Source organism: Argentina silus (assembly GCF_951799395.1).
Source record: "Argentina silus genome assembly, chromosome: 6".
NCBI classification, from domain to species: domain Eukaryota; kingdom Metazoa; phylum Chordata; class Actinopteri; order Argentiniformes; family Argentinidae; genus Argentina; species Argentina silus.
In genome coordinates this window covers 8,562,736-8,589,273 of record NC_139660.1, presented here as the reverse complement: position 1 = coordinate 8,589,273, position 26,538 = coordinate 8,562,736, and the positions used below count along the sequence as shown (strand labels likewise).

At 42.4% G+C, this 26,538-nt stretch overlaps 2 protein-coding genes across 4 annotated transcripts; one reads left to right on the top strand and one right to left on the bottom strand.

Annotated features, from left to right (window-relative positions):
- Window positions 1-1,406: 1,406 nt before the first annotated feature.
- Window positions 1,407-3,777, bottom strand: LOC310806465 (uncharacterized protein). The gene is made up of 4 exons (XM_083672569.1): window positions 3,641-3,777; window positions 2,653-3,232; window positions 2,290-2,397; window positions 1,407-1,893 (listed from the first exon to the last, which is right to left on the bottom strand). Exons 2-4 carry the CDS (start codon window positions 3,009-3,011, stop codon window positions 1,842-1,844), a joined length of 519 nt encoding a protein of 172 aa, XP_083528695.1. The 5' UTR covers window positions 3,012-3,232; window positions 3,641-3,777; the 3' UTR covers window positions 1,407-1,841.
- A 2,151-nt stretch (window positions 3,778-5,928) lies between these two features.
- On the top strand, window positions 5,929-12,796 carry cep63 (centrosomal protein 63). 3 transcript variants are annotated; one of them, XR_014554260.1, is made up of 15 exons: window positions 5,929-6,059; window positions 6,489-6,666; window positions 7,469-7,564; window positions 7,729-7,851; window positions 7,985-8,098; window positions 8,294-8,479; window positions 8,781-8,926; window positions 9,073-9,219; window positions 9,403-9,484; window positions 9,680-9,877; window positions 9,956-10,042; window positions 10,229-10,434; window positions 10,543-10,903; window positions 11,466-12,155; window positions 12,218-12,796. XR_014554260.1 is itself a non-coding variant. In XM_083671743.1 (14 exons), the coding sequence occupies exons 1-14, from the start codon at window positions 6,019-6,021 to the stop codon at window positions 11,646-11,648; spliced, it is 2,136 nt and encodes a 711-aa protein (XP_083527869.1). In that variant the 5' UTR covers window positions 5,929-6,018; the 3' UTR covers window positions 11,649-12,796. The 3 variants fall into 3 exon arrangements, 2 of the variants coding, with proteins under 2 accessions (XP_083527869.1, XP_083527868.1); XM_083671743.1 differs by having other exon boundaries at window positions 8,294-8,467; window positions 11,466-12,796; XM_083671742.1 differs by having other exon boundaries at window positions 11,466-12,796.
- The last annotated feature ends 13,742 nt before the right edge of the window (window positions 12,797-26,538 follow it).

Here is a 26,538-nt window from a genome sequence, read left to right as displayed (position 1 = left end):
CCAGTGAATAAACGATCTACTGATTAATAAGGTCTGATATCTATTTCATTAGGCACTGTTTTTTGCACCTTGGGTGACACTTCAGGTTCAGGGGTCATATAAATTGAGTATTCTGTGCTGAAGCCATAAAGGTCCAGTATGTACTGCCTCACAACAAAAGGCCATGGCTTTGTAATTGTATAATAGCCTAATGTGTATACATTTTGCCTTGTCATATGTTCACTCCTCTTTGTTTAGAAAGAAAGAAATATGAGAAATTACCCGTTAGGGTCGAAACCTCCTAATGAACCACAACATTTTTGGAGCAGCAACCAGGGTGCGGATCTCTCTCATTACTCATTCTTCTTTCCCACGAGGTGAGACCAAATAATAAGCCCATGGATGAGACTTAGCCTGTCACAGCCTGTTCATATCTGAACCTGCATGGCAAGTAACGTATTCCTGCCTCAGTAACCATGACAATACCTCACTCATCATGACAATGGGTCACAACCAGCCTAATTTAGAGCAGTATTTACCCAAATATCAACAATGTCTACAAGTAATCTAACCTCTTTGTCTTTCTGGGTTGTTGTCCACAGTTTAACTGCAACAGTCTGTCACCATGGCACATATGTGCATGTTCATTGTGTACAGTATGTGGGTTAAAGTGTGTACTTGAGCCGGTGTGTGTACATGTACAAGGCATATTTAACACAATTGGGGAAAGGCCATTTCCATGGGCGAGATGATCTGATATTCTGGTCCAATATCTCGCAGTGTGTACTACTTGACAGATGCTAAATGAAAAGAGCTCATAATCCACTTACATGGATGAATGAGCCCTTTGTGGTAAGGTATTGTTCTGTAGCATGCCCACCAAAGTAATCTTGAACATATTATAGGATTGAGAAATCTCCCATTTGCATCATTGTATTTTCACAGACCCTTAAGTGTTTCATTTCTCATGGGTGATGTGGAGAGGAAAGCTAGGTGAACAAAGTTGTCGATCAGACTGTTTCAGCACAAAGCTACGAGTTGCCTCATTATGAATACTTGCCCGTCTATCTCACAGCTGACACTAGCCATTCACTCCATATTTACATTTGAAAATGTGCTAACAACTAACAACCATCTGCTCAGATAATTTCTATAATAGGAGTCGGTAAGACAAATGACCTGGGTAAATGTAGAATTTTGGCACTCTATTTTAATTATTAGGACACTAATTGTCACTTAGATTGCCTGAGGCAACACACATGGCCACAGTAAACCAAACCAAATATAATCTGCACTCTGTGACCTTTGTACATGCTATATTACTCTGATATGAGTCTGATGAACGAAGACAAACATAAAAATAAAGCAGACATGCAGGGTTTTATCAAATACATATTTTTATTAAAAAATAATTTAAAATTCACATAAATACAAAAACTAGTAATAAATTAAATGTTCTGTTTGTAGATGGTGTGCGATTAGATTTGGGTAGGGGGACATCCTCAGCAGGCCATCTGGTGGGGGGGGGGGGGGGGGGGTCTGGCTTCTACTGGGATGCCTGCTCTATTGGGACAGCTGAATCAAATCCTACTGCACCAGCTGTGGGGAATTAAGTCTAGAATAGCTAATGGGGAGACACGGCAACTGCAGTAGTTTCACTGCTTTTCAACAATAAAGCCAGTCTTGTTAGAAATACATGGATGCATACTTCATTCTAATCGTCTCTGAGCCATTGTTCCAGGGTGTGCGGTTGACTGATATCCACTCGTAATGTATACCTAGTTTAAAAAAGGCAGTTTATATTCCAAAAGGAGGTGATTGGCACCCCACTGTTGATAATTCCTGTGGTGCGTTACCATCTCCTAAAAGCTCTCTTCAAAGTCAGTCGGTAGCCTGCGCCAGGATTTCATCTCTCTGTTTATAAAAACCAAACAAAACCAAACAATTAGTACACAACAAATGCAGTAGCTCACAAAATAAGGGACTTTTTCCATGTGATCACCACATTTAAATGTATGCATCTATAAAGTTATGTTCACCTAAAACATTGCAAACAAAGTTGGAGTGTTTTTGTTTGTGAGTATAACCATGATCACACAAGGTTGGTATTTAAGTAAATCCAACTAGACCATGGAGAATTCCTCCTTAGTCACCTTTAGGATTTCTCAAGATGTTGTCAGCACAGAACAGGGTCACAGTAGGATTGCTGTTTGAGTTATGAAATGTGGTTACCACATGATGCAACAGCACCTGCTCATCTAAATAGAGCACAATGATAAAGAAGGTCAATTATTAGTTATCAGGACTTACACATTATTGCAACCAGGCACAATTCTCTCTTCATGCTGCTTTGTGAGACTAAATTTCCTCAAGAAGGCTGGAAGTCTGAGCTTTGTTCTGGAATACTTTGAAGAGGTGCTGAGAAGAAAGAGAGAAAGAGAAAGCACCAGAGTGCACTGATCAACCGATGTCATGTCATACAACCATAACGTGTGTGTGTTTAGAGTACTGATTGAGGAGAACAATCCAATCTGCCAGATGTCCACTTTTTCATCAGGCCAACCTGCTAAGTGTACTTTTAGTCAGTAATTAAGGTCAGAGCTCATTGCTCCTCAGATAGGGTACTCACCCACTGATCTATATAGACCCAGTCCCTGATATAGGACTACTCACCATTCTGCTTGTGGAGAGGTCTGTGCCTGTCCATTAGCTTCCACCATCTCCTCCACAACCTCTTCTTTGACCTCTTCCTCCTTCTCCTCCTCCTCTTCCACCTCCGAGCTCTCTGGTATCTGGTCCCACAACCTGGAGTTGACCCACAGAGCCTCCTGCAGGCTGAGCCCACGGCCGACACAGGTCATCCGACGGCAGAGTGGGCAGCTGACAGTGAGCAGGCCACTTTTGGCCTGGGACATGGTCTCCAGGCAGGGTGCACAGAAGGTGTGTCTGCAGTGGAGCACCCTGGGGATCCTCTCCTGCCGTGAGTAGGGCTGGTAGCACACCCCACACTCCCTGTCCTCACACAGGACCATGGCTGGGCCTAGCTTGAGGAGCCTGGGCTGGAGCACAAGATACCTTACCCTAGATGGGTACTATAGTTGGGGGGAGGAGGACACGGAAGACCTTCCTGGATGGTGACAAGTGAGTAAGGTGAATGACGACTGTGAGAGGTTGGGTTTTGGGGGTGGACTTACACTTAGAGGCTAAGTCTGTGATGGTTGCTCTTGGTCCCAGCTTTGCAGTTTGCTTCTCTCTGTGATCAAAGAGATTCAGAAATATACATCATCAGTGATAATTAGGCTATTATATTAGAGATCATATAAGTGTATAATGTATATACTTTTAGTAACAAACTTGAGAGAAAAAAAGTGTCCCTAGCAATGTTATTTACTTGTAGATATCATAGCAAAAATATTTTGTTTCTTATACCAGAGATTATCTATATTATTAAAAGAAATCCTTTACATGCACATAAACACAAGCTACTCAGGACAAAAGTTATTTTCTTATTTCAGAGTACAAGGCAAAGCCTACCAGGAACTTCAGTGTCTCTGAAGAATATTGACAATTTCTGTTCAATATCCTGCATATCCTACTAATAATCACACTAATAATTAGTTTGCTTAATAAAGTAGTTCAACACAAAATTAAACATACTTACAATAAACAGCGGTAAATATTCCAAGTGTAGCTAAATGTGAAGTTATTGCTGTTGTATTCCAAAGAAAGCAGTTGTTTACATGTGGATATGCTGCAAAATAGAGACAGAGAGACAGAGCTCTACTGCCTGCCTCTTATTAAGAGCGTCTGTGTGTTGTGGGGGCGGCACCAGGCTGTCTCTTCTCTCAGGGCAGGCCTAACCGGCGTAACAGCTGTAGAGGCAGAGGGATGGTCAATGACAGTCTAAAGACACATGCAGTATACACAGGGAGGGGGGGGGGGATACTGCCCTCTCAGTCTCACTGGCTCTAACTGGCTGTGAGCTGATTTCCTTTGTTTAGTGTCTGACAGAGGGCAGGTGGAGAGAGGGGTTGGGGGGGTGGAGGGCAAGCAGCACTTATAACCATAATCGACAGAGATGCAGCCAACCACAGATAAAACACACAGTTTGACTCTTCAAACAATAGATTTCTTTCTGGTCTATTGTTCAGCCTGTCTGTGTGAATATCTAGAGTACCAAACCTCAATCCAACTGAAGGACGACTTGGTGATAAAATAATACAAAAATAAGAGAAATTGATTAGGTAACTTGTCTTACAACGTTTGGGATATACTGCCCCCTAAAGAAAACAAACAATAAAACAATTAAACATTACATAGAATACGTGTCTATGCTCAACATTCTGATACCCACTGATGAATTTTGACCATTATGAATACTGTGGAAAGAAGGTCTTCCATAGATACGTGGTCTAAAATGTGGGCTCGTCCGGGATTTGAACCCGGGACCTCTCGCACCCAAAGCGAGAATCATACCCCTAGACCAACGAGCCACTTCGACAGTAGAAGGAAGAAATCATGAATTATAGATAGCGTAATTCTGAATGTGACTGCATGGCCTGCGCCGAAATTTGTATGGGCCATTAAATATCACACATAATACCAATGAGCGTTGTCGACACTTTTCTGTTACTCCAATGTTAGCAAAGTAAAATAGTACATGGGCTCGTCCGGGATTTGAACCCGGGACCTCTCGCACCCGAAGCGAGAATCATACCCCTAGACCAACGAGCCACGTGCACAATGAAAGTCGTTTTCGCTATATTATCTTTGTGTGCAGAAACAGTTTGCTCGCTGATGACATTACAGCTGTATGTGTGTTGGTATTTATTACTATACAATAGGCAACTATTGAAGATCAACACACTAATAATCATGGTTTATTACATTGCTACATGGTCTTGAATGTTAAACAGTTGAGTTACGCGTGTTAATTTAATGTTCTTCTTAGCTATGACAAAAAGGGCTTTTGCACACCTGTATTCTCTATTCGACAGGAGCGTAGGAAAAAAAGAGGCTCCCGCACACTGCTCTACTTGCAAACTTTTAATAGGTGCAACGTTTCGGTCGGAGTTGTCTCTGTCACGTTGCTATTAAAACGTAATACACTTGCAAGCAGAGACAATGTGCGGGAGCCTCTCTTTTTCTACCAATTTTTTTGTCAGCTAACATTAGCTAGCTGTGTGGTGTGGTGGGTAAGCTGTCAGTCACCCCACCTAGCTCCGACACTCCATATCGTCTCATGAAATGATATTGGAGTGTCGCGTCGGAGCTACATCACCTCACGAAGTCATGGTCTTCAACTTTCCTTAACTTTCATCCCTTCCTTCTTTCCACGATTATCTTGCAACAGAAGTTTAGCTGGCCATCCCTTTAAAAGAGACATTATTTTTGTAAACGTAAATGGAGTGTTAATTGCGGAGAATCCATATCATGATAAGCATGACAGAAGTCGCTCAGAACATTGATGTTGTGAACTTGCACCACACGTGTGCGGACAACCGTAAGCTACACATCCCACAATGCTCTGCGCACTGGGCGCTCTAACTGTAAACATTGGCGACCCTGATTATATTGTGTTGCTACTTGTTGTACATGTGAGTTGTTTCTTTTTTTCATTGTTGCTGGTTGTGTTTCAGCAAAGTACTAAAAGTAATTTTGACTACATTTCGAGGGAGACATTTTGATTAAGCTATCATACTAGGCTACTAGCTAGTTAGTAATTGAAGGTTTCATGAGCTATCACTTGCTAACGAAGTTATTTAGCTAGCTAACGAGCTATACAAATATATCATTAAAACGACCGTCCTTGCTTGTTACTGTACATGGACGCAGGAGTTAACTTGCTCATGTTGGTGACAAACTCACAGTAAGTTTGTTTACAACAAGTTGTCTAAGGGTCTGCCTGATCACCGGTTGTTTTGACCTCTGCAGTGTTCACAATTACTTATTGAGATGGACCTGAGAAAATAACTTTCTCTTCATATTTTTAATTGACCAAAACCATGTCATACTGAGATATAAAGTCATTTATCTAGGATGGATGCATTTTTGGGATCTCTGCAAGACCATGATGTGAGGTAAGAGTGAGATTGCAATTCAGATATAGTGCTTATATATACAGTACCAGTCAAAAGTTTGGACACACCTTCTCATTCAGTGGTTTTTATTTATTTTTATTTATTATTTTCTACATTGTAGATTCATATTGAATACATCAAAACTATGAAGGAACACATATAGAATTATGTAGTAAACAAAAACATTTTAAACAAACCAGAATATGTTTTATATTTTGGATTCTTCAAAGTAGCCACCTTTTGCTTTGATGACAGCTTTGCAACTTTTGACTGGTACTGTGTGTATATATATATATATATATATATATATATATATATATATATATATATAAATGTATTAATATTAATTTATCGTAATATGGAAATTATTTGGACATGACCTCATCAGGGTCATTTAGTATGGTTGATGGTTTTCCTCTACCCTGTTAGCTCTGTCCTGACATCCTGTGAGCCTGAGCTGCAGGAGCTGATGCGTCAGATTGACATAATGGTCAACCATAAACGGAGTGAGTGGGAGGCAGAGATTCAGGCCATGGAGCTGCGTCTGCAGAATGGCGAAGAGGAGCTCTCGTCATCCAGGAATCTTTTAGACCAAAGAAACTCAGAGGTACAGCTGAAGCTTGTGTACTTTCACCCTCACTTTCATGTTTTTCTAGTGCTATGAGACAAACAGTAATATCTATGTGATCTAACCCCTGATGTCTCACTCCTCCCTTAACTTTGTCCTGGAAGATGTACAAAATCAGAGAGGCTGTAGTTTCTCTGTTAGACCTCCAGGGCGCTGGCTTTCGGATGTTGAGATTGGTAGTGGAGAAGAAACTGTTGCAGGTGAACCAGACTCAGTGCTAGGCCTATTTGTGAGGCAAGCTTTTCTGCTGCATGCAAGAGAGCTTTCCATCAACATCAACTTAAAGTGTGGGGCTTACATATGAGCTTGAATCAACATCTTCATCTGAAGCACACTAATGGAATGAACTGACAGGTTGTTGACGGTGATATACATAATCATAGAAATGAAGGTAAACAAACTAATACAAGTAATGTCTCTCCTAAATACAGAAAAAGGAATATATATATATATATATATATATATATATATATATGTATCAAGGGCAGTTGGTTTGGTGTATATATAGTTGAGTTGAGAAAAGAGAAACTGTAGGTGGGACACATTTCAAAAAGATCAAGAAGGATGAAGTTGTCAAGAAGTCTGGGTGCTGATTATTATAGATCTATCGAGATATATAACATTTATGAAGATGCATCTTAGGAACAATTGTGTGACTACAAAGCTCTTTTAATACATTCATTTTTGCATGACAATGCTTTGTACTCTCTGTCCTTTTTTTCCCCTTGCAGTCTGACTCCTGGCAGTAAACTCCCCTTTACACCTGCTTGTCTGTCCATAGGTGGGGGTGTACCGTAAACAGCTAGAAGAGGTCCAGGCTGGGAAGCAAGAACTAGTCACCAAGTATGAGGAACAACTGCAGCACGTCCGAGATGAGGTAAGTAGTGTTTTAATGCAATACAATGTGTTGTCTTGGTCTATCAGCTTGTTTTTAACCTTTAGGGCAGGACTATAGTGTGTGCAGAGCATAGAATACATATCATTGGTGCAGAGAGGCTGCATTAATCCATGCCTGTCCACTGTCTCTCTCTCTCCCTACAGTTGTCTAAGCTGAAGCGCAGCTACCAGAAGCTTCAAGGTAAACAGCTGAAGGAGGTTCGTGAAGGAGCAAAGAGCAGAGAGGAGGACAGGTCAGAGGTGACCCGCCTCAAGAGCAAGATAGAGGTATGGTTCTTCTCCTAGCTTCCTGTAGTATGTATTTCTTTTGCTGCTAGACTCTCCTGACCAGAACAGGTTTTTAGTGCTCTCTGCTGGCCATTTGTTACACATAATCATCCTTGACCTTTGTGTTGTGCAGGAGTATAGCCAGCGCTCGTCAGAGTGGGAGCAGCAGAGGGTTCAGTACCAGAAACAGGTGGCATCCCTAGAGGCTCAGAGGAAGAGCCTGGCTGAGCAGTTTACTCACATGAAGGTAATGGACAATGAAATGGTTAGTCTGTATACACATGAATGAATGAATATACTATACACATTTTGTCAGAAAGGTATACATTACACAATCTGGACTACGAAGCTTGTTTTTAATTCAAAGCCCCTACAATGTGCCCATTGTGTGATTAGTCACATTAGAGTATGCTTTCTGCCCGTCTGTCATTGTGACCTCCAGTCCGAGGGGCCTGCCTGGCTACAGGAGCAGGGTGAGCGGGCCAGCAGGGCGGAGCTGCAGCGGCTGCGTGGTCAGCTGGAGAGGGCTCAGGGCACCCTGCACTCCCAGGAGCTGGAGCTGGAGCGCCTCCGCATCCTCCAGGAGCAGCTGGGAGAGTCCCAGAGGGAACAGCAGGTCAGCGACATGGTAGGAACCTGCCCAGGACAGGAGAGGAGGCCATAGTGAGAGAGAGGGAAACCAGTGCCTACTGGCAGAGCAGGCAGTTGGCAGCAACGATTGAAATAGAAAGCACCAGGTGCAGCTGTTCAAGAGATGGTGCGATTTGCCATAGTGATTTCTTAGAGTCAGGTATAGACAGCCAGGACTTGAAATGGTGAAATGCACAGTTTGAGATGAAGATGTAAGCCAAAGAGAGCATTGATGGGTGTGATTGACAACATCATATTTTGGTGTCATATAGTGGCTCACTCTGCTCTCCTCCCTGCAGGTGCATACAGAGGAGAGGGAGGAACTTCGAGCCACCCTGGACTCCCAGGATAAGTTTGTGCAGTGCAAAGACATTCAGCAGCAACAACTATGCAATGAGATGTCCAGGATGACTCAGGCACTGCGGGCCAAAGAACAAGTTATTCGGTGGGTGGAGATTTCACTGTTGTAGTAACCAACAGTGTTTGTTGTTACACAAGTAACAAGTAACAAACGTAAAATACTTATGGACAAAACCAAACAGAAAATAATCTTGGACCTAATGTTGAGTGGATGTTCCTGTGTGTGTCCAGGTCTCTGGAGGACTGTCTTGGAGCCCAGGGGACATGTGCAGGTCTGCGAACCCTCAGACAGGATCTGGAGAAGACCACAGCCAAGCTACACTGTGCCCAGGCCTGTGAGATTCACCTGAAGGCTGAACTGGCCCAACTCAGAGAAAGGTGAAATGGGATGTCTTTATGTTATAGCTGTATTGAAAGAAATTTGTGGAGGAATAGACATTTATAAAATGAAATGAGTGGAATTGGGAATTTTCTGTACATGCTGAATCAGGATACATTCTCCTTTGGTTGATAAATGAACATGCTTGTCATCTGTGTGCTTACGTGTGCTGATCTTCTCAGGTTGGAGAGCATGAGCAGACGGAGAGGAGACCTTAAGCATATTGATGAAGAGCGTAGTCGCTCTGTTGGCGAGGTGAAGAAGGTAAGAGGCTTAGACCAGTGTCTTGCATCTGGAGCATCTGACAAATCCTCTCTGACATTTGATGACATTGGCCTCTGTTGGCTGTGTGGACCACTTCTAGCTTGTGCTGACTATTTCTAAATATAAATTGCCTTTTATATATGCCTTTGGTCATTTCTTATTTACTCCCACCCTGTAAACTCTGGTTCTGTGTAGCTGCGAGAGGAGTTGCATAGGGCTGATCAAGTGCGGTGTGGCGAAGTGGAGGGAATGAGGAAGGAGGTGTCGCAGCTGACCAGTGAGCTGCACCAACGTGACATCACCATCGCCACCCTCAGCGGCTCCGCCTCCGGCGTTGAGAGGCAGCTCCGTGGCGAGATGGAGCGGGCAGAGCGCCGCGCAGCTGAGCTGAAGGTGGGCGGGACCATTGCAGCGTGGTGAAATGGATGAAAGTGGGTGTGAATGTGATGATGTCGTAATGCTTCCATGCAGGTGACTCAGGTGCAGCTGGAGACCCTGAAGATTGAGAATCAGCATCTGAATGACCTTCTGGAGAGAGTGGAGTCTAGGTCACCCAAGGTCTGGACTGCTTTGTGCTTCATGTAAAATCATTGCAAATGTGTCTAAAGCTGTCCCAGCTAGTTCCTGTGTATGTTGTATTCATTATTAATGGTTACAATCTGTCTTTCTTTTCTCTCTCTCTTGCACTCTCTTTTTTTGCTCTTTCTCTCTCTCTCTCTCTCTCTCTCTCTGTCCCTTGTTCAGAAGGCTGATGGCTCGCTGGCCTCCCTGAGGGAGAGCTATGTGTCGTCCCTGGGCAGCCTGGAGCAGGAGAACAGGCAGCTGAGACAGGAGCTGGCCGAGGTGCGGGCCCGCCTGGACGCCTCCACACAGACCTGGCAGGACAAGTATGAGAGAGCCCTGCTGCACTGCCAGGGCAAGGCCAGTCAACCACCCTCTACACAGGACAGGTACGCATACATACATATACATAGACACATAGCTATTCACATTACACACATAGGGCACAAAGCCTGGTGAAAAAGATCTTGCAATGAGGACATAATATTTCTGTTTAGGAATGAGGACCCCCAACACAAACACAAGGAGGAGATGACGGCCATGGAGGCAAAGATGCAGGAGAACACCACACTCTACGAGGGGGAGATCCAACGACTCCTCCGACAGCTAGAGGCCCTCTCCCAATCCTCCAGTCACCAGCACCAACATGGCCAACCCCGGGACAGCAGGCTTAACTCACCTGCAGCTTCTACTGCCTCCTCTTCCTCATCCTCTTCATCCAGTAAAGAACGAAGAGTGGCCAGGGGGAAGGACTCAGTAGGAGCCATCACTGTACCTAACGGCTCTGCTCCTGAGGCCCGGGGCTCCGGCTCTGAGGAGGCTCTGCACCTGCTGACCAGAGAGGAGTTCCTGCCAATGGTGATGTTCGCCTCCAGTCATTGCCTAGGAGACCTAAACCCCGGCCACACTAGTCTGTTGTATCCATTAATTACAGATTAAGCCAATAGTTTATTTACGGGAGTCATCCATTGACGGACAACGGAAATGACAAGGGTCTGCCCGTGTCTGTTTCATACGTTTTGTTTAGGTTTTTTTCACGGTCTGTTCGTTCGTTTAGCCAATTAGAAACAAGGTTGTGTATGAAGTTGCTAGATTTCATTGTTCAGTTGCTAGGAACATCACACCCAAATTCCTCAGATCAAATCGGATGATTTCATGCTGTACGTATACGTCAGTTTTCTGTGTGGCCTTGCGATGGGGCCTTGGTGGTATAGTGAGGCAGAGCAGGACATTTTGTTTCTAGTAGCTACATAGTTTACTGCTATTACTGTTATGTTCACACTCATCTCACATAAACATTCACTTCCATACTTACAACCAAATGTGTAAAGATAGGGTATTAATGATTTGGTTTGGATATACTTTTTTTTAACTTGGCCTGACTGTGTATTTCTGTATCTGATTCTTACTCCTTATCCAGGAGCGCTGTGCAGCGTCACCTGTGGCCTTGGTGGCCTCTCGCTTCCTGGAGGAGGAGACTCTGCGCTCCCAGGAACTGCTCCAAAGACTGGACGCCCACATCCAGGGCATGAGGCAGGACAACACCAAAACTGTCTGCAGGTACCTGGGCAGTGGCTCAGGGCCCACTCCTAACTGTCAGTGACTAAGTAGGAGACGATGGCTGCAATACATTTTGGTTCAGTGTGCACTAGGGAATTCAGCATGGTAGCCTCATGGCTGGTGAATTCCCTTTGGATGTTCTTTTAAGGACCCATTGAAAAAGAGTAATGGAAACGTCCCAGCAAACCATACTCTGGAGCTGTCACCATAGGTGTTGTCATGCCCCCCTCCTGGAGTTTCTGTTTTTGTTTTTGTTTTTGTATTAGTCTAGAGTTGTGTAAGTGTGGTTATTAGCTTGCTCAAAACCCAGCTGTGTAGGCTTAGTTGTGTGTGTAATGTGTGTAAAGTGTATGTGTAATGTAAAGTGCCTTTGCACTGCTCAGATCCGTCCGTGTTAGTCTTTTCTTTTTTGTCCCTTTCTTGTATTTATATATCTATATATCTGTATATCTATGTGAGGGGTATTTTGTGCACAGAATTGTTTTGATTTTCAAATGAAATATAAGGTGTGTGTGTGTGTGTGTGTGTGTGTGTGTGTGTGTGTGTGTGTGTGTGTGTGTGTGTGTGTGTGTGTGTGTGTGTGTGTGTGTGTGTGTGTGTGTGTTTCAGCAGCACTTGTTTTGCAATGGAAGTGATTTTTACAATTTGGTTCATGTGATATCAGATATCCAAGATGGAATGTAATCTGATGTTTTTGATAACTGCAGTGTCCTAGCTTGTTGACATACATCACCCCCTCTGTGCTATCATTGTGGGTGGGGCCTTACTCCTTAGGGTTCGGGCTGTTGGTGTTGCTGCATGCCTTCCATTATGACAGAGTAGTCACTAGAGAGGGAGGAATATTTTAGAGGGCCAGTAAAGCAGTTATCCTTTCTGTGTGGGCTGGGACTGAGAGCATTCACCAGGTCCTATCTACACAGGGAGGATTGCTCAATTTGGGCTTTGGCCGAGGCCCTCCTGGTTGTTTAACAAAGTTTCTCTGTAGAAATGTGAGTGCTGTGCCAATACTGTCATGGCCCCCATCCCGCCTCTCGTTCATCATGAGAAAGCTTATGGAATGTTAATATCATCCATGTGGGACGCTGAACTTCAGAAATGCTAAATGGCCAGGGGAAAAGACTTGTATTTTACTGATGTCCTGAAGATACAGGAGACTGGGTGTGGGAATGTGAAATAAAGAAAAAAATAATATTCTAAATCCAATTTCTTGAGGAATGTGTTGTTGTGTTTTTTCTGTCTTCCTTTCTTCAGATTAGGGACTTCTGGAAAGATGTTTTGCCGGTCCTCAGTCCAGCGGTTTTTAGATTGGTATTTTGTTACCGAGGTTACCAACACTGCGAGGCCCAACAAACAGGACTGAGGAATTTGGCAGGGGAGACATGTACTCTCTATGGAGCGAAGTGAGAAGGTTTTGATTTGTGGAGATTCTTTTAGGGGGCCTTGAGGAAGGGAAGAATAGCAAAGCTGATTTAGGACCAGGACAGGATTGGATAGAGACGTAGGCGGTAGTTCCATGCTTCAGTCTTCTACAATTGTACAATACAACACTCAGTGAGCAATCAAGAGGAAACAAGAATCGGATAGAAAAGGACATGATAGCCTGTTTATTGATCATTTTTGTTAGTTGAGCTTCTCACTATAGACTTGCTCCCCCCACTCACTCAGGTCACGTAATTGGAATTCCTTTTAAGATACAGAGGGTCATTCCTATACAAGAGTGGTGAAGTTATGCCTTTAGTCTTAGTTTTTGCCCCCTTGCTGAACTGCCCTCCTGAAAACAACCAGCAGAGGGCGCAGTTATATACTCAAGCAATGCATTATACCAAAGAGATGATTATTATACCTAGGGCTGAGATAATGGAAAACCATTGCCAGAGGTTAGCTTGTCCTCAATTAACTTGTTGTTTAGAGGTTAGCCTCAGACATTTTGATAATTGAATCAAGGTTTCACAACTACCACTAGTTTTCAGTTTTCCTTTAATTTATACTCAAATAAGTACTACAACAGCAACACAGCTCAGACTGTGCTTTTCATTTGTTTGTTTAGTTGACATTTGAAAATGACTGGTGGTCCCACACTCATTGTAAGGAATGTTAAATAGTCTTGTACACTCATAAATTAACATGCCATAGCTGTCTCCAAACTCCTGCCTCATTGCTAAACTCTGTGGAGCTAGTTTTCTGACGTCAATTAGTCTGTGGAACATATTTAGCATTCTGTTGAGTACAGGGTGATTTGGACAGAGGTATAACGCTATCTTCCGAACCACCTGCTTTTTACATACTGAGTTCTGAACCAGCTCATAGAGAGCAGTATGACCCCTAGCACCGCTTGACCAGAATGTGTCGCCTCCCTGCATTGGTGTACGTGAACTCTAACATTGACGTCGGCCTGTCTGCCAAGAACAACAGCGTGCTATCTGTGTTCAGGCAAACACACCGCCGCCATGCATGTGGTGTTTCAACTGTGTAGCACAAATGGAGACTTTGTGTAAATGTGCATCCCTCTTTTTAGTGGATACCATCACAGACAGATGCATGGTGGACACACACATTCACACGTACAACCTACTCTGACTAGTCATCTTGTACAATAAGTGCTGATATTTATGAATTTGTGGATGGGTTAAGTTTACTGAACACTGGATGGGTTAAGTTTACTGAACACTGGATGAGGAATGAGGATCCTTTGTAGAATTTACTCGTCTTGAGAGACGGGGAAAAAGAGGACCTGAGGTATTTGGTGGAAGAACTGTCCTAATCTCCAAGATCACAACAAGTCATGTGGATAGAGTGAAGATAGATTGTTTGCATAAACAAGGAATTATCTCCCTGTTCCAAAATGTTCCACTCTAAAGGTCCTCTGATGACCGGCAGCTCAGTACTCTGACTGAACTATAGAAGAGATTAACGAATAGACTGGCTGAGATGAGAGGTAATGATTGAGACTGGGACTGGCCACAGAAGTACTGTAGACTGCCAAGGGGTTCCAGACCATGGGAAGGGAAGACATCTCTGATGCTCCAAGGGATATCGGAATGTTTTAGCCAAAACATATGGGTTTATATCGTAAACCAGGTGCTAGCTGCAATACAGAATCCTTTTTTTTTTTTGTAAATATTTTCTACAGACCATATTTTTCTGGTTGACATTAATGCTCTTTTTTATAGCAATTGTCATCTGTTTTTACATATTTTACGGTGCCAATCAATTGTAACTTGTTAAACTTAGTGTATCCCTTTCTGTCCTAATGTGTGCCTATGGCAGGGATATTTATAAATCCTAAATGAAAGCAGTTGTCTCTTTGTACAGTAGATTATGATTGTTATCAGTACTATTTATGTTTTTACTGAGAGATGAGCCCCTACACACATATTTATTTTCACCTTCATGGAATATGATTGCATGCTTTTTCGTCAAATGGCTGAAATTCCTTAACAAGATAAGAAGTGAGAGCGACTTTCCCACGATTGTTGCTGCCTGCATGCATTCTTTATCGCACATTCCGTGGCGGGGCCCTCTGAGAGCATGCCTGTCGTGCCTCTGTCTGTCCGTGTCCCACTTCCAGCTCCAACCCCGTCCGTCCCCTTGTTTGACGGGAATGTCTCATTGTTCATGAGTCTGAGGGCGTGGGGGGTGAGCGGAGCGGGCGAGGGTGGGGGGCAAGTTGGCCGGACTGGCCTTGTGCTTTGGAACTCCAGACACCCGCCACAGGATGCTTGGAATGCTGCAGAGACAGAGGGGCGCGTTCTTATCAGCCTGCGTGTGCAGTGGGGGTCTTGCACTGGTGGAACTCTGCCAGAGAGACAGAGAGGAAAAGACTCACTCCTCTAACACACGATGACCCATCATGACCACACGTGCTGATTGGTCACCACTGCCATATTCAACCTTGTGTTTTAATAGGATGAGTGAATAGGTCTGGTTGTCAACTGTCAACTGTCTTGGTTGTCTGAGTCAGATTGGTCATTGGGTTACATGGGCTTAGATGAGATCATAGCCTAAGTAGGCTCTCATGCTGACCCCTCGTCCACTAATAGCAGACTTGAGCGTTAATAGTGTGGTATCTGATTCTGCACAGTGGGAACAGACTAGGTTATAATGTAGTATGATGTGTAAAGGACCATATGGGTTCAGTTATATTGGCCCTTCTGAGTAATGTGAGACTAATGCTCAGCTACACAAAAGTTAATAATTTATTTGGATAATCCATCTACAGATGCTCTACAAACAATCAACAGATTATCAATAAATGTGTCCGTCATGTTTTAATAATCTGGGTTTTTATGCCACATTGAGCCCTAGAAAGTAGAGAATTTCTCAGTTGAACTCAGTTGATGTGTCCATTAGAAAAATAACCTTTGATGTTGGGTATGACCTCTGTTATGTAAAAGCTCTCTATGTTGCCTTCTTCATTCACAGCTAATGAGGGTAGCCATTTGGAACCTCATTCCTAATTAATTTGGAGTTGCTCTGTCTCCACGAGCATCCCATGCTAACCACACTCTCCATTCCCTGGTGTTATTACCTCTTGTGTAATAGGATGCTGGAGTTTATAGTGACCTTTGTGCAGTGTTTGGTGTTGCAAGATTGCGGAGGGAGCTACAGGGTTAATCCCTGTGCACTTCTGTGGTCCTGTTTATATTTCCTTTTGTGAATTCTGAATAGATTGTAGGTGGCAAATATGGTAACAATGACAAAGATAAGGATGGTTGAATTTTTAGTTTTTAATCAATTCATATTCATCCATATTTGCATATTGGCAAAGTAGATAAGTCATGGAGACCAAACACAGATAAGACATAGGCCTTCTCATCATTGGAAGTATGAGATCTTGTCCAAAGCCCACTGTTGGTGCTCCATTGCACCACAGAGATCGCTGCACTACCATTCAAATTTATATGAGAGGTGGGATGATATGGCCTGCCAATATACTGATAGGCAACATGGGATGCTTATAGTTTCTGGTACTTAAACACCAATTGAGATAGTTTAGAAAGCATAGTTATTTTAATCAGGAAGTTGGCAAGAGAGGTGGGTGTGCCATATCTGAAAGAGCAATATAGAAGAACAATGTAAACATGTCAGTGGGATCTACTTTACACAGACATCCTGGGATTCAGTGAGGGATTGACTGGGGGGGAGTCATTCCCCCGGTTTACATTCTTTCAGGGCCATTGACGTAAACAGCTGTTCATTTTTTGATTATTGAGTTCTTTCAACAGAAATATGTCTAAATAGACGCCCTTCCTCATTTTAGTCAGCCCTTCACAGTTTAGGAAGAGGAAACATTTCGGTCAGCTCTCACTAAAGTATGCTAAATGTACAGTGTGATGTATGTAGCCTAAGTTGCCTGTGCTCTCAGAGAGAAGAAAAAAACATAACAAATTCTTGCAACCTACCCACCAATGATTATATGATGTTTAAAACCAAATCATCAGATCTGAAATGATCCTCATTCATTGTCATAACTTACACTGATTTTCAGGTATTGACTGTCTTAAATGGCTCCCTTTGTTCATCTCCTTTCCCCTCATGTCCATGGACCAGTGAAAGGAGAGGATAAGGTTAGGAAGGGATACCTATTGTCCATGGGGAAAATGGGGGGAACCTGGGTCTACTGTGTCTTTGTTGTCATTATTCTTATTAGTCTGACTAAAAGAGGGATTTTCTAACTGGAATCTCATTCCTTTGAGAGTACCCTCTGATCAGTCAGAAACAAAGCATTCCAGTGATTTCCCTTGTCCACTTTGGTCCTACTACTGCCTTTCAAGAATGTTAATTATACAGGTCATAAAATAGTCAGTGTTTGAGAAGATCAGAGAAAAAAGCGTCATCACCTGTGGTGATCACTCCCTTGGGTTACTGTGTGTCATAAATCAGCAGGATCTCATGGTTGACTTTCACAGACTATTTCATATGGCCAACTAGAAAAATAAAGTTTCAGTACAAACTTCTATTGAAGTTGATAGTAAGCAGTTATAGTGAAACTTTACTGAACGTATAGTATTCATCTACTAGCTTCGGGCAATGTACGCAGCGTCACATACATACTGTACCTGTCTCATCAACCTAACTGGAGGAAGTATCGGTAACCAAGATTAACCACTCAAGTCCAGAGGGGGAGGCGAAAGAATGTTTGGCATCCATTATGCAAGCATGATTGAAGGCAAAGGGTGTGAGTGATGTTCTATGGTAGTTACTGAGCCATTTACAAGCACTTTGCTAAATTTATGATGTATAGAGGCAAAACTGTGTCTGCAAGGTGTATAGAACATTTTTGAGTGGTTCTTATCTATAGCAAACTCTCTTTCTCCAAAAATCAATGAAGGTGTATTTGGAATTCTCACTGTGCTTTATCTTTCATGGGAAAAAATGTAAATGAATGTGTTATTCATAGTTATTTGTGTATGTTTGTCGCCATCACTCTGCTTTCAAGGTGTTTTTCGGCTGTCGTGTAGAGAGGAGCAAATTATGTATTTAAACATTCAAGGTACGTTTTAAATTGATACTCCACAATCTCCTATCATTGAGCTGGGTAAGCCGTGACTGATGGACATGAGTGTCACTTTTAGGACTTCTTTATCTCCCCTCCTCTGTCTCGGGAACCTGGGCTGTTGATGTCATCAGCCGCTTCATTGGCTGCCTTACGACGCGTTATCAGTGGATTGCAGGTCTCCCCCCCCCCCCCTCCCATGCTTTTCCATGGGAGAGGCTGGATTTGTATCCAAACGTTAGTGTTTCCTGACCTTTATCTGCCGAGGCCAGGGTGGGATTTCCTCATTCCATACTGACCCCTTCTCTGCTCCCTATTCCCTTTACCCCCAGTCTATCCTCTAGAGGGTTGGGTCACCCAAGCATTCCCAGGGCTTGTCATGAGGTGTTTATTCAGTCAGTCCTATGTTTGCTTAAGCTTTCTGCAATGGTTGAGATGGAGCCCTGGTTAATGCTTTTAAACAGATCTTCTTTGTAATGAACACAGACAAAACAATGCTTTTAATGCCCTTAAAAACAGAGGATTTTCCCTACCCTGACATGCCTCTGTCTAAACTTTTATTTTGTGGACAATTACACTTCGATATATTGCTGTAAGAGTCTTGACATCTTGCCTTTCATTCTAGTTTTAAAAGCTGGTTTCACTTGCTCTGTATTATTCCCACATTGATATAAATGGAACTGTTGGATGTCAGAAAACCCTCCCACCATGCCAGACATGAAGCATAGCGGAACCTGGCCCCTCTCGTCATGTCTGTCTGTGTGCCTCGTGGTGGTGGTATGGAATGCTGGTCATGTAAAGACTCTGTTGATGACAAACTTACACCGCCTTCCCTGGAGCTACTCCAGTTTCAGTCGTTAAACAACATGGCCGGTTGTCCCCAGTCACATTGAGGTCTGTCTGTCTGTCTGTCTGTCTGTCTGTCTGTCTGTCTGTCTCAGTCCCCTCTTTAATCTTGCCAATGGAGGACTAGACAGCAAAGTAGAATACTTTCTTCAACAATTTAGGGGAAATGAAAGATGCAGTTTCACTGTTTTACTATTTGAATTATCCTTTGATCATTGCATATTAGTTTAAGCTAAAGTAATTTTATTTGTTTTGCTTGTCATTGTTATTGAGGCGACAAAGGACTATAGACTCCACTGATGGAGTAATCTATGAAGTAATGGCAGCCCAAAATGTGGACATTGAAAACAGTTGTTCAGTGATAAGGGTTTTGAGGGAGAGTATCTCAGATATTTGTATGGAAAGGAATGAAGATATTCAGGTTTTTGCCAAGGGAAAGCCGTGGGGGGGTGGAGTTTCAGTGTCTGTCTGCATGCTGACTGCCGAAAATGTGGACATCACATTATGTCTCAGTGTAAATCAGCTCACAGTTGGAGAACAAAATGGGGGTAAACTAGACTAGTTCCCCTTTTTGATCTCAAGAGTTTACAAAATGGTTCCTGAGGACCAGGTATATGTCATGTCAGGTGAAACTGTGGGGGAAATACCAGCCTCAGGTGACTTGAGTGGATGTTGTCAAAGCCAACACCACCCGCCCCCTCCTCATATTTCTTTGTAGAGTATCAGCTTCAGCAGTTTAGAATAGCCCATGGGTATAACAGCCAACTTCCTCATGCCTTTGACTTGTCAAATGGTAATTACTGTCTATAATGTTGGATTGAGTTGTGTCTGTGTACATCAGGAAATATAACCACTAACTGCTAACCCTAAGCACTACTCATTCGAAGAGGTACAGTATAATCCATTGTGCTTGTGTTGGGTATTTGTATGGTATTCGTATGGTAATGCAAATATAGATGACTTGATTTTCCCTATCTGGTTACCATTAAAAATCAGTCTCTGTCAAGTATGGAAAATCCCAACAGGAAATAAAGGTTGTGCTCTTTCTGTATGTATGTATGGCTTGAAAAACTCTCTCCAGACACCTCTCTGAAAATGGCAGGAATTGGCCTCAGAAATCCAAAGAAACATCCGTAATTTTAGAAAGGCCCGTCCGCATTCCTTTGCAGTTGACTGAGCCCAGTCTTCCAGAGAACCTCCTATCAGGAAGTGCTGCACAATGGGAGCAAATTGCCAGAAACACGTAGTCAGACAATCAGGGACAGAGGTGGGGGCAGACAGGGGAAACTGTGTCAATCCAAGCTTTCACAAACTGCTTGGTCTAACTACATACCATTTCACAGCGGATGGTAGTGTCAGGGGTTACACGAATGGCTAAGCTTTTCACCGACTCAATGATCATAACAAACCACAAATGATCCCGTACAAATCACCTGGGTTGCATTTTTTATTACTTCACCCAAGAAGGTAGACCTATCTAATGCTTTACACTTGGTACATCAAAATGATCACTTGCTCTTTTGGGGGATATCTTACAGGCTTGAGTACATAGTGGGAAAGGGTGTTAAAAGCTTATTGGTTATACAAATCTAGGCTGATGTTTATGATCACTCCAAGTTTGGCCTGCTGAGCCATTTCAGTCTACACATTTGTATCTATGCCAGGGACCCCCTGTCCAGAACACACAGCACGATTCGTTTTTCAAGGATATCCTGTTGGACTCCTAGAGCTCAACGCCACAGAAACAGCCCACTTTGATTTGTTTGGTTTCACAGTCATTGTTAATAGAACTGAGCCTGGTTACTCCTTGTTACTATCAGAAGTAATCTTCTCATTGGATCTGACATAATTTGATTGTGAATGATTTTAATGGAGTAGTAAACAGTTTATGTTTCTGTCTCTTATACAGTAAGATGGGGCAGAGTCAAAATCGTGGTTCTGGAGAATAGTTTTTCTACTTTGTGGCTTCATCTAATTAAATCAAATCAAAATCCAATGATTGAGCAGTATCTAATCTTGATCCTGTTAAAAAATTACTTGAAATGACAATAAGATGGCACCGTGGACGGCCGCTGTGGATTCAGCTGCTGCTCAACTTTGATATCTGTTCTTTATGTTGGTGCTAATTATTACTTTTTGTGTGTAGAACGTTAATAATATATCTAATATTTCTTATGACCTCCAAGTAGGGTTGGGCGGTATACATTTTTTTTCATATCTATGTATCTAGTATTACAGCGAAAAATACACAAAACAATAATAACGTCGTGTGGGGCTGGCAGGAGCGGTCTTGGCTCCATATATTTAATCTACATTGAAAAACTGAATTATTTACATGGTGACTGCTATACCGTATGACATTTAGCCTAAACAATCATTTAAACTGTACATCCCGATCACAGCTTGACAAACTAAACTAAACAGTTGGATAGCATAATATGATACCTTAATAAGTAGCATCACACGTTGCATTCTAATAATATAACATATCTCATGTCCATTTGTCTGTAAATTATTGATTTAGTTATCATTATGAGACTATGCTCTGGGAGTCCTAATTCCGCTTGTTTCTTTTTGAGCTCTCTCTTTCGGGGCCAGCTGTGAGAGAAGGCGGCGGTAATTGCACGGCAGGACCATGTCTGTAGATTGAGGTTATGGCCAAAACAGTTGAACCATGGCCAATTCAGGGCCATGTATGGCGTCATGTTAACTGACTATATCTGTTGTCAGCGAATATCCTCGGGTCGGAATCCGAAATGCTGCCATATAGCAGAAATGGCATGTTTTTTAGGGACCAAGTCATTCGCGCTAGTCATCTTTTTTTTTCTTAGGTGCAAGCTTAGGTGCATACTATTACATACTACTATTTCTACTACTATATTTATCTTCCCACCCCACCATTGTTGTGTTTCTGCTGCTTACTACTATTGCTACCACATGTTATTGTTTTATTATTATCTTGTTGCACCATCTACGGTTGTATTCTGTGTATATGACAAATACACTTTGATTTGATTTGATATCAAGAGGTCCATTTATTGTGACGTGAAGCAGGCTATTCAGCTGCCACAGGTGCTAGCCTATTGAATGCATGCCAGGATGAGCTACCATTACTACGAACATACTTTCTCAGCCTCAATAATGTATACAGACAAAGCGCTTCCTAGCAGGTGTTAGATGTGGCTTTTGTAAGTGATTGTTCTTTTCTCCAAAATGTGTTGCTTTTCCATTATTACTTCTAGCAGAAATATATTGTTTCCACTGCTGTCTCCGAAGAACACTGTTTTGGTGTGTTTTGGTGTCCACATTTTTGATTTTTTGTGTGTTTTTACAGTTCACTCACTGTATCAGCCATATTTTGCTCTGTAAACTTGGAAAGACACTATGTATATGATTGCTCACTCCGTGTTCTTTAAAACTCACAGAATTAATTTTCATTTTTTTTGGCTGTTTCAGTCGCCGTCCCCTCTCCCCCCTATGAATTTAACCCTTGATTCCCAGTAACTTGGGAGTGAGGTATTTGTCCCCCCACCCCAGAGCTCCACCACCTGCCTTCTGTCTAAGACTGTGTTGTCACTAGGCTGCGAGCAGAGAGGCATCCATCTAATTTCAATGGCTGATGAGCCGATCTGGGCGCACCAGTCAGCATGGCCCTGGGAGACGTCTTTATCAGCCCTGGAAATGATGGCTTACCCAGCCCAGCCATCTGCTCTTGGTACACAGCGCCGGGCCAGGATAGGGGTAGACTGGAGAGTTTCTATACGCATGTGCCTGCACTTGTGTAACATAGGCTTCATTGTTCATAAATTCATTGACTACAGAATAATTTGAGGCACGTAAAAATAGTAAGCTGAATTATCCTGATCAAATGGCAACTTCTTTCACATAAGACTTGCCTGTACAGCCAAAGTTTGTTCAGAAAACTGTATATTGACTGCAGCTGATGTGGCAGGTTCTGTCTTTAGCATAATGGCTTTTGTTTGGAATGCAGACTGGAGAAAGTGAGAGAGAGAGAATAACTTTCAGTTGCACTGCCCACTCTATAAGTAGAACAGGTGGTGGGTACACAATGTGTGCACAGAACAGAAGAGGGGGGTTACATACTTACTATCTAACTATAAAAACATTTAAATGGTAACAACCCTAATTTTAAAGGGCTGTGTGTACGTGTGTGTGTGCGTGCGTGCGTGTGTACGTGCGTGTGTGTGTGTGCGTGTGTGTGTGTGTGTGTACTTGTCTGTGTGTTGTTGGTGTATGTGTGTACGGGTGTGTGGTGGACTAGGGGTAAAGCTCTCTCTGCAGACAGACCATATGGTGGGGTCTGACAGGTGCATCTGCCACTAAAGCCCAAGGGCAGGAGATATGCCTTTGTTTACCCAAAACACTGCCCTCCTGGCCTGCAGCACTCAATCTGATACTGAATAGAAAGAATGTAGTATTTGTTTTACCAAAACCTTCCAAATAATAAATCGTACATCATAAATCGATTTTTATACTGTTGCTTTAAATCCACAGTACTTGGATGAAGGCAGAATAGAAGTATAGCTTTAGTTCTCAGTGAAGCTGACCTATTTTAGAGATGTAGATGTATGTAAATGTCCCTAAACTATTCAAATAGACCTGTTTAGACTGACACTGAGATCTTTGCCTCTGACGAAAGATGAACAAAAGCAAATTACTCATCTAAATGTTGCATTTGGAAATATTTTTGTGCCACTTATGTTTCCACAACATTGTTTCAGATAAAGGTTAAACAAAACAGACAAAGCGGCACAACAAACGGTTAGAATCTAGTTCGATCACAAAAGAATGATGTTTTAGGACAAACAAAAACTGTTTATTTTTCTCAAATGGCGAAATTGGGCTTGGTACCTTTAAATACTTTTCTGCAACACTGACATCGAGGAATGTTTGACCCTCAGCTGCCAGTGAAAGGGCAAGCACTGACACAGCTAACTTTTCCGATCCAAGCTTTCAGATTATTCCATTGTTGGTATGATAACAAGATAACATAGAGGTAGATTTTTTTTCCACTTCAGTTTCTAACTGTAAATGTTTTATGTATTTCCACTCTAAACACTCTTAACAACATATATCCAGTGTAGTTATTATAGGCCACATTCAAATGAATCATGGTTTCATTGGTTTTGATGGTCTTAGACTAAATTGTGATTACGTATTTTTCCAGTGAAATGCCATTTGGTCAGCATCAAGGGGCTCCAGTGTCGTCCTCACCTCTCAAACACAGAGCAAGTCTTTGTTCTTTGTCTGGACACGGATGCACTCTCTGGCTCTATGGCTGCTATTGTTTTTTGTGCAGCAGAAGAGAAATTTGTAACCTGCCTTTGAAGGCTGCTGTCAGAGAGACATTTTGAGCTCAATTAAAATTCAAAGAGCACACGTCAATGGAGAGTCATAGAATGGTAGGTCTTAATTCTCTTTATAATACCTGGCACACCTGGCTGTCTGGAACTATTTTTATCTGCTGTATGTATGCTTTGTTTAACCACACCCCCAAGTCATATCATCCCAATTCATCCGATGCCATAGAATTTCTCCATAATCACCATTTTTCAGTGACACTTACTGTACTTACACTTAATATAGCCATCTATACAGTTATTACAGTAATGTTGATTATGTTAATGCAGGCTATAGGTGTGATTGAGGCAGTTTAATGCCAGCAATATGTTTTGGACTACATAATGACCCTAAGCATTTTTAAACATCCAGACGACAACTTTATTACACCAGTCCCCCCAAAACATGGTATGTCAGTTTGGTAGCCATAGCTTTGTCTGCTAAGTCACCTGGTAGGCCAATGATGAATCCTCCTTTCTTCTAGCATTGTGACTGCCAATAGGCCCTGGTCCTAGCATAAATAATTTGTTCTTATGATGACTGATGGATAGATGATTCACTTACTTACTGACTAATTTGTTGTAAGTCGCTTTGGATAAAAACGTCTGCTAAATGCCATAAATGTAAATGTAAATGATCCAGATGACCAAGATGTGACATATGGCTGTAAGGAAGGGCGGTCACAGACAATCATACATTGTGAATGGTAACCTAAGAAGCCGCAGCTGCTGTTGAAGGGGAACCGTTTTGGCCATTAACAAAGAATCTTCACCTACTGGCCAGGATGGATTTGGTTAGGCAAATGAGAGGCCAGGAGGCCAGCAATAAATGACTGCAGAGATGGCAATCACCTCAGCAGCTGCACTCTGACCTCTGGCAGAGCCAACCCACGAGCAGCCTCTGGCCACTCCATGATTGACAGCACCGGACAACCACAAAAAACTATGTTGGGTGAATTGGCTAAATACAAATACGGTGTCCTGGTTTGCGGTTGGAACAGTTGAGTGAAGACAGGACAAAACAAGCTGAATGCAACGTTGAGGTATTCTAATGAGGAGAATGACCCATTGTGCAAATAGGTAAAGGTTATATGGACAGGAGAATACCTTGAGAAAAGTAATTTCTCGTCTGCCCTTTAGGCTTTGCCTGTGAATGGCTTGTTTGCAATTCCGTGTATCAGCAGGTGCTGTAGACCTCTGTTCAGTTGAGCTCCAACGACATATCACTTGTGTAAATGTTGTTGAGCTGCAGTTGTTTGACAGACCTCATGGCAGGCTGATATTTGCTTTGAGCTGTTTCTGAGTGCTTAACTAACAGATGTCTAATGGTTCTCTGACATGTAACAATGAGGTGTTTAGCTTCCAGTGAATCTCCATGTGCAAGACATTACAAGACTCTGTGGGGTCACTCTAGCAGGGTAGATTTTATACTGAATACATCATAGTCTATTTACAAGTATTAAGGAGAAAATATAGCAATGCATCCTGTATTTCATTAATTATTAGAAATATTATTTTTCTGTTTTCTAAGTAACAGGCAATAAATGTATTATGGTGTGAAATGTTATATTTGTCACAATTGATTTTTTTAAACCTTTTGTATAATATTAAATAAGCTATTCTATTTTCACTATAGAAAATGTAAATGTAAAGAAAATGATAAATCACCTCAAAGCAAGCCTTTGTTTGGATGTACCATCTTCAATAATGTTGAACTGGGTAGTGCTGTTATGCAATCCGTTTATCAGGTGCTGTATCTATTTAAACATACATACATTCCCTCTATTGTCTCTATAGAAAAAAAGTTATGTTTATGGATTACAACAGGCATGCAGCAGTATTGTTTATAAGGAAAAGCCCCATTAAATAGAAAATGTTGGCGGCTGCCTGTGGCCCTCCCCTCTCAACCGATAACAGCAGACACAGAGGCTCAATCAGCCCCCATGGACATGGTAATGTGAGGAATGCGGCCATTTCCTCCTTTGCAGGAAAACAAAAGGAGTGGAGGCTGAAGCGCCTGGCTTGTCCCTCCTTCCATCACAAGGCTGGTCCCTCCCTGTGCTCCCAGCTCACAGACTGCATTGTGCTGTCCCAGTGAAACCAGGCCATTAACAGGTTCTGATGGTTTGCCCAGTTTACAAGTCCTGATGGCCTGTCTTCCACAACACTGGTTCTAGATATACTATATCTGTGTGTGTGTTTCACACCAGGATAGGGAATGTTTGAGTGTT

Coding starts and splice junctions, on each gene's coding strand:
- cep63 (XM_083671742.1), top strand. CDS start 6,019: ATGGATGCATTTTTGGGATCTCTGCAAGACCATGATGTGAG. Junction 8,099..8,293: donor AGCAGTTTACTCACATGAAG/GTAATGGACAAT, acceptor TGTGACCTCCAG/TCCGAGGGGCCTGCCTGGCT. Junction 10,435..10,542: donor CCACCCTCTACACAGGACAG/GTACGCATACAT, acceptor ATTTCTGTTTAG/GAATGAGGACCCCCAACACA.
- LOC310806465 (XM_083672569.1), bottom strand. CDS start 3,011: ATGGTCCTGTGTGAGGACAGGGAGTGTGGGGTGTGCTACCAGCCCTAC. Junction 2,398..2,652: donor ACCTCTCCACAAGCAGAATG/GTGAGTAGTCCT, acceptor CTTTCTTCTCAG/CACCTCTTCAAAGTATTCCA. Junction 1,894..2,289: donor GTGCCTGGTTGCAATAATGT/GTAAGTCCTGAT, acceptor TTTTATAAACAG/AGAGATGAAATCCTGGCGCA.